General features: G+C 35.8%; 1 protein-coding gene across 2 annotated transcripts in view; it reads right to left on the reverse strand.

Annotated features, from left to right (window-relative positions):
• Positions 1-16,966, reverse strand: part of dmxl1 (Dmx like 1) — a 98,195-nt gene that overhangs the window by 12,986 nt on the left and 68,243 nt on the right. Inside the window, exons 27-38 of one of the 2 annotated variants that reach the window (XM_008114044.3) lie at positions 14,674-14,801; positions 13,602-13,850; positions 12,750-12,863; positions 9,946-10,121; positions 8,088-8,221; positions 7,212-7,297; positions 4,942-5,143; positions 3,333-3,450; positions 2,858-2,920; positions 1,859-1,945; positions 933-1,051; positions 332-473 (exon numbers count right to left, since the gene is read on the reverse strand). In XM_008114044.3, the coding sequence (XP_008112251.1) occupies positions 332-473; positions 933-1,051; positions 1,859-1,945; positions 2,858-2,920; positions 3,333-3,450; positions 4,942-5,143; positions 7,212-7,297; positions 8,088-8,221; positions 9,946-10,121; positions 12,750-12,863; positions 13,602-13,850; positions 14,674-14,801 (1,618 nt within the window). The remainder of the gene's footprint in view (positions 1-331; positions 474-932; positions 1,052-1,858; positions 1,946-2,857; positions 2,921-3,332; positions 3,451-4,941; positions 5,144-7,211; positions 7,298-8,087; positions 8,222-9,945; positions 10,122-12,749; positions 12,864-13,601; positions 13,851-14,673; positions 14,802-16,966) is intronic. The other variant, XM_003223034.4, reaches the window with a different exon arrangement.

Below are 16,966 nucleotides of genomic sequence, written 5' to 3' on the forward strand. Positions count from 1 at the left end.
TTTTTTTTTCTAAAAGACAAGATGAAGGAGGCTGTTCTGATTTCATTAGGGAGGGAGTTCCACAGGCAAGAGGCCACCATTGAGAAGGCCCTGTCTCTCATCCCCACCAATCGCACTTGTGAGAGTGGTGGGATCGAGAGCAGGGCCTTCCCCAATGATCTTAATCTCCGGGGTGGGTCATAGGGGGAGATACATTTGGACAAATAAGCTGGGCCAGAACCGTTCAGGGCTGACAATCACTGACATATTGCTACATTAAGCCGTGCATTTATCCACTAATACTAAGAATGTTATTATTAAAAGTAAACAATTTCATATAATAATAACTCACCACAGCTGCACCTCTGCCAGTCTGAGTACTTCCAAGCCAAGGCATGTTGATGGGAGTGCCAGGATTGCTGTGAGTGTACGGTGTAGTTCCCTGAATGTTCCCCAAATCATCACGAGCATGGATAACTAAGAAATCATCCGCTCTATAAATAAAGATATTGTGAGAATTAGCAGTATCTTACAAGCTTGAATTCTTTTCCCATTAAAGGCACAACAATAATTCAGCAAGGTGCATCTACCAAGTCTCACACTATTTAAGTTTTTGATCCTCAGTATAATAACCCAGTTGACTAAGCCAAGACTAGCCAATCCTTTGAGACACTAGACAAGCTAACGGGACAGGAAAGCACACAATTTCCTTTGATTAGAGAGGTAAAGCTCAATATGCAGAAAATCAGTTCAGGAAGACAACAGACTGGGAGGGAAGGATATTCTAGAAGGTAAAGTGAACAGAGTGGGTAGAAGCATATCTAAGGTGATAAAGGGTGATCTGATAATAACCATTTTAAACAAGCTTTAAAAACCAGTAATATTAATAATATAATTAGAACATACAGGTTATTGTAAATGATATGGTCAAAAGATAGAGATTAAAGTAGTACCCTTTAGCTTCCACTTCTTCATCATCAACCCAAGTATAGAACTGTGTAGCTAGGATTCCAGAAACATCTAGTTCTTGAATGTCATGACTTGATGCTATAGCAATACAATTTCTGTTGGCCTAGGAGACAATTGTGAAAGAAAAATTGAGGGCAAAAATAATTTTGTTTAAACATTCTTCAGTTTTAATGCTGCCTCTTCCTTCAGTGACACAAAAGCCACATTCAAGGACATAGGAATGTGTGTGATGGGAATTTGTTTGGGCACATTTTCAAAAAGGAGAATGTCTGTATGGATCCGAGTTATTTTAACTGAAGAGTATAGCAGGTTATAAAATATTGCTGCTTCTAAAATAAGCCAACTAGCTGCCCCAGAAAATTCAAAAGTAGAGAATGCTATTTTATATAGTTGAGGGTCCAAAGTCTTTGGAGTGTCACATAAACGAATAAAATGGGCAACAGTGAAGGGATTTTTCATCCCTATGAACCCTCAGTAGACCGCATTACTTCATGTCCAAACACTGCTTATAGAAATCACTTCTGGTTTAGGTATGTGTGCTTCGCATGCATTCTTGGATTATTTAAAAGTTGATTAATTATCTTGGAGGCCTCCACAAGGACTGGTGTTTGGAGCAATAAATATTTATATGGACAGGAAGGTCAAGACCTTTTGAAAGATTCAAGAATGTTTCAGAGTAAAAAAAAACCTCTTTCCTTTGTTACTGCAGGGCAGTCTCATAACAGACCACTAATACAGGTGAAAAAATTGTAAATGCTTACCAGCTTAGATCTAGCATTTTAATTATAAGAACTACAATAAATCATTAGCATTTTAATTATAAGAACTACAATAATTCATTCTTCTGATGTGTCTGTAACAAAATTTCCAAATATTGCAAGAATTGTAGGAGCACAATTTGTATATATACCTTGTTAACAGCAAAGGCAGTAATAATGTCAGACTCTTTATGGATAATTCTTGCTTTATTTCCAGGATATCCCATATCTGTTTCAATCTATATTTTTTTAAAAATGGGGAGGATGAGAGAGGCACATTCTATTAAAGCAGTAAGCTTTTCAATGTCATACTGAAATATAAATACTAAATATCAGGACAAAAAGGGTCAATGGTACCCAGAATTATTTATTTATATCATGAAGAAATAAAAACCAGGCAATGAAGAAATAAAAACCAATTAAAACTATGCCAAGAAAAAAATATTTTTAAAACACATTAAAGTAACTTTTGAAACTCCTAAGCCCACTTTTAAAACAACACTTTTTCAGTTGCCTGTAACAATTTTGGATCTTACTAGACTCATATCAAATTAAAATTGCCAGTTAACCCAGAAGAGCTAGTGAAATTTCACTTAAAGATGAACCATGCCAGTAAACTATGGCTATCAATGAAATATCTGAAAATGGAGTGTCTTGAATCCTGTGTGACTGGTCCTAGCCCAAAGGGATAATCAGTTCTGATAAGGTTTGAAGAATCCTTTTGATTAATAAATCTACTTTTTTCCTGTTGAAAATGATCTGTTGAAAAGTCCAAATTCTTTCATCTCCTTCAGCCCCTCGCCCCATAATCCACTCCATTTACAAGGGTTACCTGAATCATAAGGGAAGGTTTTTCACGACAATGTTCTGGTGTGTTATAGAGGATTGAAAAAAACATCTACATATACTAAACACAAATAAATATCACTCACAAATCTGTATGGTTGATGCTGGGTGAAACTCTGCATTACAAGGTTTCTGTATAATCTCTCCCCTCCCTCCCAAAAAAGACCCCAGACCAACCTACAGCTGGTAACTGTTGACTTTAGCTTAACCATCATTTTATATCCCTTTCCAATTTTATTAAGGTTTTGAATGTAACATATGCAATTTTTTTTCATTATCAATATTTCTATTATTACAGTATATACCTTATTGATTCCATTGTCTTCCATTGAAGTACTTTTAATATGTTCACTTTGGTCTTCTAATGACTTCACCAATAAAGGAAAAATATGTGACAGAAGAAAAGTTGAAACCAACATGGAAATTTATGTGACCAGATTAACAAATTATATGTTAATTTTATGAATTTGCAATAACATTTAATTTAGTGTAGTAAATCTATACAGTGCTCTGCTAACTATGAATATATTTTCAGATATATGGTTATTTGTTTATGGCACTTCTACTTCTATATTTGGTGATATAGACTGCTTCATCATTTGAATAACTACATTTATTGGTGTCTATCGTACTTACAAGGTTCTGTTAACTGAAAACATTGATATTATAGGTTAAATGTCTAAACCAAGGAGGAATTCTTAGTTTTAAAAAGTATGATAAACAGTAGATCTGATAAACAGTTAACAGTATTTAATCTTTATGTAAACATATAATACAGACCTCATTTAAGCATCTCTTCTTTGTAAATATGTTTCTGATGAAGGTCTCCTGGACCATTTCTTGTTTAATGAGATATTGCCAGAGTCTCTTCACAGAAAGTGCATGATGACTTTTAGACCTTAAATTGAAAGAAAAAACTTTTTTCCCCAAAAAGCATGCTACAATTTCAGAAGCAATTACTGCATAAATCACTAGGACATTGGAAACAAAACAAAACTAAGTATTAAGGACCACTGCATTAAAAAATAGAAGAAAACTTGTTGCTTTACAAAGAAGGCATGATGTGTGATAAAAGTTAGTATATGTGCCCATAAAACACAGAAAATGTCAAAGTCCAAAGTTTTAAGCAAAAGCTCCATTTGCACAGGTCTGTTTTTCTATTATTTATGTACTTTAATGGGATTCTCAACATTGCCAATAGTGATGGAAATGTGGTTGAAAATATCTAATGGATATTCTTAACATGTGAAAGCATGAGGCATGTTTATCTCTTCTCAAGTAATGGTTTCAGCTGACTTTCCTCTTACCACATGGTCACAGCCAGCGTGCCTGCTTCCTCAGATGATTTGGGGAGAAGGAAGTGGGGAGGACAAGAGGTGATTGCGGAGGCTGGTTGCAGACAACCGAGGGATGTACACAAAGCTAAGTTGGAGCAGGCAGGCAAAAGATGAGTTCTCAGCACCTCCTGAGCCAAATATTTCTCAGTACCACTAGGATTTCTGTGCTCAAACCTCTGGCAGTAGAACGAGACACTCCTGGTTTCTTGTCTTTTGTTTGCCTTCTTATGAGCCCCAAGGTTCTACCCTCAACCTATCCACAGATCATGCCAAAATCTATGATTTTGACCCCAGTATCTGCCCCCGATTTATACACAATTTATACCAGCCTTATGGTTGCCTTCAAAGGGCAGTTGAATCCATGGATGGAAAAACCATGAATAAGAGGGCCAACTGTAATTTTTCACATAGTAGTGTTATTTTGTTGGTCCCCAGATGTTATTGAATAACAACTCCCATAACTTTTTATTAACTTCCATATGGACTGGTGATACTGGGAACTGCAACCCAATAGCACTTGTGGCTCTGAGGTTGGAAAAAAAATTATGGGATATTTTAAAATCAGACATCCTACCCACAAGTCTTGTATCTAAACTGAAACCCCACTGTCCTGACTAAACAGAATAAATTGCAGACTTCCAGATATTACTGTATCACAATTCTCATCAGCTCTAGTCATGATGTCTTATGATGAGGAATACAGGAGAAGTAGTTCAGCATCTGAAGGGCCACATAAAATGACATGGTGGGCAAGATTTGGGGTGTGGGCTTTGCATTTGACATATGTGATCTAAAGCATACGTTTGAAAGTTGTAAAACAAAGCAATTAAAAGCCACAGACAATGCGGTCGCTGTTGCCCATTTCTGGTTAAAAATTATTTAGCCACTTGTATTCGCTCTATTTTATCAGTTTTATACTTATTTATGCAATAATTTAGAAACAAAATAAATACATTTGAAAGTTTTCATAAATAGTAAATAATGTTTTTTTAAGTAAACAGAAATGTATTCACTGTCATTACTGTCATCATTGATTCACTGTACACACATACTTGAAAGGTGTATTTGTTGGTTCCAGGAGAGCTTTGTGGCGTAGCAAGGCAGGGCCTGAAGCGGCTACATCTTGTGAAGTATGAACAGAAATGAAGTTTTCTGGAGGGCTGCCATGCATCTCAAGTCGTCTGAGGAGAACTTGCTCCCAACGTTGAAGTATCTTCAGGACTGCATGACACAAGGGGGAGCTAACAGGGAGCTCTACAATATGAAATAATATTTTAATCAATGTAGTATTACATTAAGGATCATTACACTCTTTGAATACATTTGAAGGGTGGACAATTTTATGGGAGGTGGAGGGCAAATTCATTGGAGGCTGACCAGGTGCATCCTCATCCACTGTAGAGGGTTCAAAGGACTTTGGGAAGGAAGAGCAAAAGAGGAGTCTGGAGGTCACAGTTCACAATCACCCATCATTACTACAGAAGAAGCATTAGGTCATCAAAGGTTATACAAACCTCAGAGTTGGCAGGTACTATGAAAGAGATAAAATACATACAACATTTTGCAAGGGCTAGTGATGGAAAGATTACAGGAGCACTTATTACTGCAAAGTGAAATTCTTTTATGACAGTTTAAAAATATCACTTTCCAGAAGGAGTCTTAATATAAAGACAAGTGCTTCCAAGAAGGATTCTCATTAAATTCAAACTTTGTCTGTTTTACTCAAATTAGAAAAAAGTACTTTCTTAAAAAGAGCTCTTTCTCAGGGGCCGCAATATCTAGTCTGATGCTCACTGCTAAGTTTTGTAAAATAATAGCTCTTAAAGTGTCTTGTGGAATATTCATTTTAATGAGTTCAAGAGGGATTATGACTTGAATATCCAATTATTGTATTAGGTTCCCATTTATTTATTTATTTATTTATTATTTACAACATTTCTACCCCACCCTTCTCACCCAAGGGGACTCAGGGCGGCTTACAACAACCGGCAAAATTCAATGCCAAACAAATCAATAAAAACAACAGCACATCTAAAACCATTAACAATAATCCATAAAATGCATTAGTCAAGCTTAAAACATATAGTTACTTCTTACTTATTTACACATTTCAAGAGGGAGAAATAGCAGCCTGATTCAATCCATTATTTTAATTTATATTAACATCTATAAATGATCTTTCGGGGAAATGACAGACTGCTAAATACTACAAACAGCCATTCTAGGGATGCTGAAGGAGTAATCCATACAAGTGGGTTAACCGCTTGCATCAAACTGAAAGTCAGGAATCTACAAATATTCCAAAATGCTGCAGCCATTGTCTCTCAAGGCTCTCCACTCAGTTTGACTATAGCCTTGGTAACTGTCAAATATGACAGTGATAGGACAGATAGAAACAGATTATTTATTTATTTATTTATTTGCTACATTTATATGCCGCCCTTCTCACCCCGAAGGGGACTCAGAGCGGCTTACAAATTAAATTTACATACAATATTATATTAGTATAGTACAATACGGGTGGTGAACTAATCCTTCATCTTCTCTAGAACGACAATTCATGTTCAGTATCAACCTCTCATACTCAAGAAGGTTGGAAGAGGGCCTGACCATTCCTGATTGGGTGACCCCTTCATTGGATCTTCCCTTTCTGGACGCTGCTTTCAGTTTCACTGTAACAAATATTTTCTTTAATGGCAACTCTGCTCTTGATTTAGAGAACTCTTGTTCAAGTGGCAAATGAATGTTTAAATAAGCCCCAGTACATTTCTCACGCTTTGTGATCTGCAGACTTACAGTCACAGGGAAGCTTCACTGATTTAATTCATTGTCCTCTTGCTGTAACCATTTTTCAGAAGGCAAGTGGGCATGATACACTATCCACTTCATTCTGCTTTCTTGCTTATTAAATCAGAAGCTACGACAAACCTAACTGCATTCAGTCCTGCCTCAATTATTGAAAATTAATTTAAATTAGTATCAGATTAAGAATCAATGGGAGAAAAAGGCAAGTTGGCAAGACAGGATTTTACAAATTGAGGATTGAGTGTGTGCAATGGTTTGGAATATTTAGAAATTCTTGCAATGACAAGCTGGTATGTGGGGTTAACCCCACAAGTAGTGGATTGCTCCTACAGCCTACCTGAGAATGATTTTTGCCTTTTAGACTAGTAAGAAACTAAGTCGATGTCTTGGCATTTTAATAATATAAACCTATAGTTTAAGTGAACACAAGGTAAACATGTCAGAACCATCTATAAAAGTAATTGACTTAATTATAATTTAGAATCAATCAACCAAAAGCCCTTCAGGGGAGACTTACCTGAAAGATCATGCCCAGCCAAAGGATAGAAAGTCTTCAAGTTATGAAGAACCAGTTGAACCATAGCCAACCGCATAAGTGACCAACTAAAGAGAATAAATATTTATTGTTCTTTTTTATAAATGTGCACATGTGACAGTCACAAAATTGTATTTATTTTCTGGAACAGACCATTACTGGTTCTCTTTCCCTTCTTGTTATGAATACCATGTGAGAATGCCAGGCAGTACTACTACAGTAGTGGTCCAGGGATCAGTGGTGGTCGGCAAGCTACTGGCTGCTGAATATAGCAAGTTTCCAGAAAAATGAGAAACAGTTGCACTTATGGACACAAATATGGAGCTTGTCTTTGGGACAAGAAGGAAACCCCTTGCCAGTCCTCCACACCAGATAGCTTAAGAAACACTCTTCTAGACAGATAGGAATCACTTTATCCATACAAGTAAAATAAAGTTCAAATAAACCCAAACTTATTTTAGGTATTGGTTACAGTACTTTTTCTGCATTCTAACAATTACTCTCAGTATTATAAATTATATCCTTTGCTTTCTTTAGAATCTAAACATTACAGGTAAGTTTGATTCAAAGGGAAGTACAATAAAGCTCAAGAAACACTGAGACTTTAGAGGGCATCTTCATTCTGTACTCTGGTGTCCTGACAAGAGCTTCCCCTGAAAGATAGGGGATGCCACTTTCCTAAAAAGCATGGGTTATAGGAAGAAAATGAAATGTGGAATTCCCAGTATCTGAACAGAACTTTTAAGGATGCAGGGAGATTTGATGAAAAGGTTTATCATTTTTTACAAGCCTCCCACTTAACACAGAAAGCTGTGAAACAATACAGTAAAATCAATTAAATTTCACATTATTTCATACCTGTATGAATTCGAATTTGAATGTTCCTGAAGTGTCAAGTCTAATGAGAATCCTCCATCATCATCTTCATCACTGCTTTCCTGACTCTCTTCTGAATCATATTCAGATTTAGTTTGTGATGATGGAAGAAATGGCTAAAAAAGAGATTAAGAATCTGTTTTTAAAACTCAGAGATACAGACAGGAAAAGGTCACACTTCCTTTGATCTTTATATTGTATTGTTATTTTATTTACCTTTTAAATGCCTTTATTTACATTTAATAGGTAAGTTTGCTATTCAGTTTCTTTCCAATGTCTCAGCCTTAAACTAGTTATACTTTTCTTTTTATGTAGTTTTTATAAATTAAATATGTGTGCAGCTCTTTTGATCTGTATTTTTTTTATAAATTATGTTATTAGTAATTCAACTGATAGTATAAAGATAGCAGGTTGACTTCCACATAGGATTACTGATGACATGATACTGCAGAGGTCTGCAAACTGTGTGACATGATATGTTAGTGTACTGGCTTCAGTATGTAAATGTATCTCCTGAACATATTTTTGCATATATTTGTATGACAAAAAATCTTGGAAATGTATGTTATTATCTCACAAATCATATATTTGAAAAATATAAATGAAAGGTTTTCATGATGTATTTTGTGTCACCATAGATTTTGTTATTACAATTTGTGTACGTGTCCATATCTCTCATTTTGTGCCCCTTTATGGCTTATCTTGACTCTCCAGGTCCCAGTAATTCCCACTCAAATTTCAATCAATGAATCTTTAATACGGTCCACTTCTGATGCATTCTAGGAGGAGTCTTTCCCAATCCCCCCCCTCACAAATCAAACTCCAAATTGTCTGCAGGTCATGTTTTGGGTCTAGTTTTTACCTGATGTTTACTTGCCAGCCACTCCACCAAGGGGTAAAAGATACTATTATCTCCTTACATTAAAAGTTGCTAATGAGATACTGTGTTTTTCATGCCAACAAATTTCCTGAGTAGAAATTTTATCCGGATTTGAGGAACTGTTATTCAGTTCAAAACCAATAATTTTGTGGGAAGGCAGACAGGATTAACAAATCAACTGGAACAGAATATTACATCTAGCCAATAGGCAATGCGAAATAGACAATGAGAAATGTAAACAATGTAGAAGCATGTCAATGAGACCTCTTACAGCGTCTGCCTCCAATGGGGGAATTAGGAAAATATGGTAGTAATTCTCTCTAACAATTCATCGAACTGCTGAGGTCAATCTAGATCAGGCCTGCACAACCTGTGGCATTCCAGGTATTTGGGATCCCAGTTCCCAGAAGCACTGCCAGCTATCCAATGGTCAGGAATTCTGGGAACTAAAGTCCAAAACATCTGCAGGGACACAGGTTGTGCAGGCCTGATCCAAACAAAGTTGTAGATTAAGTTCATTATCTACTTAAATACACTGACAAAATACTCAAAAGTAAATACACTTCCACTCTGTGTTATTGCTTCCCCTAATAACGTGAAATCACTAGAGCTCTCCTTTTGTTTGGCTGGAGGAAGTCAGCCCCCCCCCCCCCGCCCCCACTTCTGAGTTCTGCGGTAGTTGTAACTGCTAAGTGGAAAGAGAGAATATTACAACTTAAATTGCTCCCACACTGAAGAATACAGAGCACGAGAGAAGAGAATTACTCCTACCTTTATAAGGGTGTCTTCAAGGACTAAAGGGGCTAGACGTTAAAACACATGCCGTATAGATGGCATTTCTTATCTAAATCTAGAGACTGGAGCTGAAGAGTTTAACTTACAAATACAAGTATGAGTCTGAAGCAAGAGTTGCTTCAATTGAAATCACATGCCTTCCCCTTGATTTATATTAAAAAGTACCTTAGCTATGAAGTAGTCCCATATACTAAGTTCAGGAGGAATAAATTTCTCTTTGTAATTTGGAGTGTCTTGTTCTACAGAAGGTACAGTAGTTTGTGAACTCTCTTTTGAAGATGATTTTGATGACAGTCTAAATCGTTTATGTTGCTTTTCGCTTTCATCTACAGGAGAAGAAGCTACAGAAAGAAAAAGAGATTCATCTTTAACATAAATAAATGATATTTAAAATATAATTTCACCTTCGTTTTGAGTCATTCACACAGATTTCTATTAAAGAAACCTCTTCATTACCATCTCTCAAAAATACCAAAACTCTGTTATATTCATTATTAGTCATATATAAAATTAGAATCCCTAGTTTTCACACCTGCCTGTGATCCTTCTCTTATGTTTTTACTTACAGCATGTGATTGTGTTGTATATATTTAGCAGAAATGTGTTTCTCCTTAATACTGGAGAATCACTAACAATTATAATAAAATACATATCATTTTTCCTATGTAGCCAAGACATTGTCTTATTAAAACAATTTATAAAATACTACATATTTTAAGAGATGTAACTCACTTACCTCAATGGAAAAAAAAATCTGTTAGAAGTCTTTTAAAAGTTTAGAAGTTCTTTTAGCCAGCACAAACATGCAACATGCATTACATAATATGGAGCATTAGTTTCTGGGCTCAACAGAAAATAAAAGCTTGTTCTTACATTGAAATGAAGGCACAGAATAAGCTTATAAAACTTTTACATGATACAGAGTTTCAAGGAAAATAAGTATCCTTTGTTTTTCTGCTTTCCCAGTAGTATCTACTATACTTAACACAACTACCTGATTTGGATTTTGCTATTTAGGATTGCAACACTAGTGTTTTTTAGTTTTTAGTTATCAGTCTAGTCCCAAAAAGAAGGACTGATGATGCCCTGATTCCGGAGACAAGTTTTCTTGTAGTATAATATGCATCTTTATATAGGACAAACATTTTTACAATTCACAACCATTCCGGTAATTCTGTTTTTTTGTAACAGCCACCACATACTGTATCATGTTTTACACAAGCAGCAAAGGTTTGAGCATTCCTTAGCTTGCAATGGAAAACTGCAACAACCAGCACAGCCAATCCACATTCCATTTGTCATCTGAAGCCCAGAACAGCCTGAGGAAGTTTGGGAGGTTGCTGCAATAAGACTAGGTTGGCATGACACATGTTTTTGTTTGTATTGGTATTTTGTACTGTCAAGCAAATGAAGATAATATGGATTTCTATTACTTTTTAAAAAGGGTTTTCTTCTTTAAAACCCCGCATCTCTCTGCAGTACACATCACACATGGGTGTTATAAATAAGCATATATTCCAATATGGGTATGCCACATCAAAATCTAGTACTCTTCTCTACTGCATCATACTTGCTCATTATCACATGTCTTAGTAACTACAATCTTTCCAACTCTGCTCCATTATTTCAAAAATTAACCTGGGAAGGGACTACAACATTTTTCTCTCTCTCAAAAAAAGAGTTAAATAATCAGATTTGTTTTTAAACTTCAGCTCAAGTGAAACTATAGCCAGCCTTCAATATCACAGGGAGTAGGGACACAGGATTCCCATGAAAGTTAAAAAACATGAATAAAGAAATTGCTTTTTTTAAAACCACAGAGAACACCTGCTAGAAATTGAACATAGTCTCTCACTGGAAATTCTTTGAGAGGTGTTGAGAGGTCTAGCAATCTTTAGATCCTCAACACGCTGGAAGAAACTTCAAACTAAATAACTAGATAATCTCACACTGCCTTCTTCTCTGAAACAAATTGTCCAATGAAAAAGTGTTAGTCTTAAATTATGTAAGCAGATGCCAAGTTCCACAGAAATCAAGTTAACGTCCAAGGGAAATATGCTTCAGAGATAACAACACACTTCAATTCCAAGCCACAAAAGTATACACTTTTGGACAGTATTTAAAATTCAGGCACTCTCTGTTGACAATACCCATGACCTAACTAAATACTACATGAGCTTATTGAACACTTACCATTTACTTGACCTTACCAAAAACTTATCTGTGTTGGACAATATGCAGCCACCTGAATAAAATAGCAGCATGTTGCTGGAGTTCAGTAGATGGGATAAGGCCAAGGCCATTTTATTCCATTTATGCCAATCACAAATTAATTTATTATACAGACAAAATCAAATGTTAAGCAGAAATCATTTAATTAGATCAGTGGTTCCCAACCTTTGATCTTCCAGGTGTTTTGGACTTCACCTCCCAGAAATCCCAGCCAACTTACCAGCTGTTAGAAATTGTGGGATTTGAAGTCCAAATCACCTAGAGGACCAAAGGTTGGGACCACTATACTAGATCATCTAGAAATGCCACATAAAGTACTTATTTTCTCTCTTAGACTAATTTTCAAGGGCTACTGAATTCCATTTTACTTTTAACTAAAGAATTCAGTATGGTAAATTAACAGAAATCCACAGCCATATCGACATGGTCAGGTGACACAAAACAAGCAATCTTAACAAAACGTATTGGAAATATTTCTGGTAATTGCAAGCCATGGTTTTCCTTCCATGTTAAAAATATTTAAAAGTCAATTAGTAGTGAATATACCAAATAAATGAACAAATAATATAGTTTTCTTCTATAATTGGATTAATTGAGCTAAGGAAACAGAAATAATGTAGCATTAAATCTTCATGTTATGACTTGCAAACAGAAATTTTTCTTTAGTTTTATTTCTACATTTGCAGGATCACATCAGCATGGGATACTGAAGCCTAAAACTCAAGCTAGCATCTTGCCTGCAGCTTTGGTAGGACTATGAGCACTGATGGCTGTTAGGGATTTGGTAAACCCCACGCATTCCATGGAGAATACTACTACCTGGTGTGGGCTAGGCATAAGAAAGTGCCTTCCTGCCAAAGAGAGAAAACAGACTGCTCTTAGATAGCCATATGCTGTCAGACATAGGAAAAATAAAGTTCTGTGAATCATTATAAGTCTATAGTTTTGTGAAGAAACATTTACGATGCTGCACAGAAATTTATTTTGTTCTATTTAAAAAACAGAATTTCTTCAAAAAGACCCAATATTTAAATTTAGTATGTAATATATAACACAACTGTTTCAGTTATATTAGAACAATTCAAAACACAATTCTGCTAAGTTCCTCTGAAGCTCACATTCAAGAATTATGAACTATGAAATTAGTTATTTGTATTTGACAGATATAAGTCCAAGCAGAAAAGATTTTATACAAAACCTCAAAGCGCTGCACTGTATCTATCACCAAGAGGAAGAATAAACCAGAATTTGGTTTCACTTCTGCAGCATTGTGGCTCATTATTCAATATATATTAGAAATTGTGGCTTACAAGAAACTCTTGGACAACTAGTTAGAAAAAAGTTGTTTTACTGATTTTTAAAATAAAAACCTCATAGTTCCTGCTTGTCATGTTAGTCATGAATGAGATAAAGCAAAACTGAATGCTTGTGTATAACCTGCATATGGAAAGAAGAGAGAAATAATTGTATACCTTTTCTGTTTGTTCACATAATAATGCCAATGTTAGATGGCCTAACCAGTTTTTGAACAGGAAAGGACTAATTTCAAAGTATATATGCAAGTAAAAGAAAACTGAGAATGAACTAACCCATCTTTGTTGTTTGTTGAATTTGTCCTTTCTTGGGAATCTTGGCTCCTCCACCAAAGACAGCAAACCACATTTTGTCATTCAAAGGGTGCGCCACAATCCTGTACAACTCATTGCTGGAATGTGTTGCTAGGCCATGGATGAAAAGACTAAGGTAGACTGCTGTCAGAATTTCACAGAGTAAAATTGTAATTCCAGACTGAACATCTTCTCCAGCACTATTCAGCAATTGTATTAAAGCCAATACTCCTAGAAAAAGAGAAAGCACAATTAAATTTTTAAATGAAGGCGACATTACATGGGAGCTATATGCAGGGCATGTTGACAATGTGCATCTAGTTGTGCATCTAGTTTAGGGCTACTGATAATTTCTTCAGATACTATTGCAATTGATCCTAAGCCAATGGAACAGAATAGTTCCAACCTCAAGAATGGTTCTAAAATGAGTGTGCCATAAAAAGCAAATCATACATAAATTTTACTATAGAAATGCTATCCAAAGTGGGCCAAATATAAGTACCCATACATTTTAAATTGTATGTACATGTATGCATGGCACCCACACTTCATATAATGCTACTATACTTCTAGGAAGCATTTGATACATAGATAGAGTTGTCCAAAAGTATTATCTATTTTTATAAAAGGGTGGTGAAAAACAGTTTACACATAGCCATATTATTCAGGAAAACCAGTTTGCCCTGCTGGTAAAATACTAGCAGTTATACAAAATGAATGCTAAGAGCAGTAACAGACAGCAATACTCAAGACAGTTTAGATGTAACAGTAAACACTACAATTTAGCATTATGAAAACAAGCCTAAGCAATATTAACTCACATATTTCTTTCCTCCATCTAGTGTAACCAACAAAAAAGTTCTAAATGGATGATCTAAAGTAGAAGAAATTGTATCTGATTGCCTAATGGCTGCACTGGAAAAAGACAAAGAAGGGACAGTAGATATGTCAGGTCTAACTTATGCTCATTTAATAAAAACAGTAAAGCACCATTTAACATTATGGCCAAAAGCGAATGGACACCCTACATAGCCAAGAAGGAAACCATTATTACCTGGCCACTGAGCAGGTGTAGTATTGGGGGTTATAGTTTCATCAGAGCTTGCTGTTCTTAGAGAATGTCGGTGAGAGAGTAGAAGAGTCTGATAAACTGTTCCAGTAAACTGATTTGCTTGCAGTGAACTATTAAAAAATAATAATAAAAAAATAAAGATAACACATCTCTCATGCTTTCAGGTGTTTTTCAACTTACCAGTTTGGTTTGAATGTAACACAAAACTATAGTTTGCAGAGCTTAACTACATTTTAGAGGGAAACATCTGAATTAAAAATAGACTAATTGTGACTGGGGGTGAGAAATAGGATCATAAATATAGCTTGAAGTTGGGGTGAAGTGTGACTTTTTATTATATTTAAACTGGGTTTCCCAGTTTAATCCAAGTTGTTGTGTTATCTACTGCTAAGGCACTGTTGTTTAACTCTTCATGCTCAAAATTGAAATACTGTCCTTTATTTGCTCACTAATAAAATTCTCCTCCTCAACATGTATGCTACTCCTGTATCAATCAGTCTTACAAAAAATTTAAAAAAATGAATTTGGGGGCTTTTACCCATACTTGATAATTATAAAAAAGGAAAAGTAAAGACATATCTTTGCTCTTAACCACACAAGTTCAATAGATTCAAGTGCAGACTTGTTAAAAAGCCTTAGTCAAGCAACACCCTTTCCCTTTTTACAGTTTTAGCAACAACTTACCCAACTCCTATTCTCTCCTGAAAGTCCAAATTAATTATGAATATTTGTTCAGCTAGTTTCTCAGTAGTGACATATTAATATGGAAAGCAGGGATTCTTTAAAATGTATTCATACTGAGAAGGCTCTTGTTCAGGAGCTTTCTGAGGGAATGATTAACAAAGCAGGGCAGCACGTCTTTGTCAGTGTCTAGGAACAGCGGAAGGGCAGGCCATGTTAAGATTAGTTGTTTTGAGTTTGTTTATTTGTTTTGGCTGGGATGTGCTAAGTATATCTAAAGATCTCAAAGTAGGAAAGAGCTTAAGTTCTCAATGCTATTTCTTCAGACAGCCAATGGTAGAAAAAATGGAGATTCTGAAATACACCAAGAATTCTGGCATAATACCATAATTAGAAAAGACAGCAATAAGACAGCAAACCAAAATGAAGGGGAACAAGACTGTGTTTCAGCATTTACCAATGGGATCATGGCTTCTATGCAAAACTATGGTTAGAAAGACAACCAAACTATGGCTTGGTGATACAAGTGTGATTATAAAAATCATTTAAATTAAACCTGGCTTTAGAGCAATGGACCTATTACCCTATGTATTCATGAATGTCTGCATGTTTTCATAGACAAATTAATGTAAAAACTGGGTCAACTTATTCATGGGTAGTGAGTATTGTAGTTTAACTTTTATCAAAAAGGAGCTAACCTCCCTTCTCTGAGTACAGTGGCAAAAGGCAAAAAGAAACAGATCCCCTTTACTCTCTCTGCTGTGGTTACCCTTCTGGTCTTTACACACGACGTTGACTTATACATATATATGACAGAAAAGCTTTGAAAACATAGGGAATTTTAAAGCTTTACAGATTATTTATATAGCAAAAGTACAAGCATGCAAGGGAAATATTGGAAATCTGTGCTGGCATAAGTTTTAAAAGAATGGTTATCATGACTGCAGTTATCAAAAACAGTTACAGTGTTCCCTCACTTATCGCAGGGGTTAGGTTCCAGGACCACCCGCAATAAGTGAAAATCCATGAAGTAGGAACACTATATTTATTTTAATATTTATACATTATTTTAGTCGCTATTTTAAGTCTTTATCAACTAATCGTGTGTTGATAAATTGCTTCCTTCTCCTCCTGTTGCCGCTTGTGATGACTCATGGGCCTTGTAGTCCTGCTCATGACATTGTAATGCCTGATGAAGAAGAAAACTTGGGTTTTTTACCTTCCCAGTCAGAACTGGAATCTTCTCAGCCAGATCTTTCCCAGGCAGATCTGGGAACCTTGCACCTGCAAGAAAGTTGTGTCCCAGAAGTATGTCAAACAAACCCTGAGCCTACATCTCCCGTGTTCTCTCGCCATGAGTTTTGTAAACAACAGAGGGGTTTGGAAGCAGCTTCGCGCAGGAGTGCGAGGATAGCAGCTAAGAATGTACCCAATTAAGTCTGCTTTTCGTGAGAATCTTTAAGGAGTCAGACATCTGGTCTCAGAGTTTAGCTTTCGTTTCTGGTTCCCAGAGAACTGCTTCGGCGGGAAAGTTAGACTCTATATAGGTGTTTTACCCGCGTAGTAACTTCGCGGAGTCAATTCGTCAGCCTCC

Source organism: Anolis carolinensis, chromosome 2 (assembly GCF_035594765.1).
Source record: "Anolis carolinensis isolate JA03-04 chromosome 2, rAnoCar3.1.pri, whole genome shotgun sequence".
NCBI lineage: Eukaryota > Metazoa > Chordata > Lepidosauria > Squamata > Dactyloidae > Anolis > Anolis carolinensis.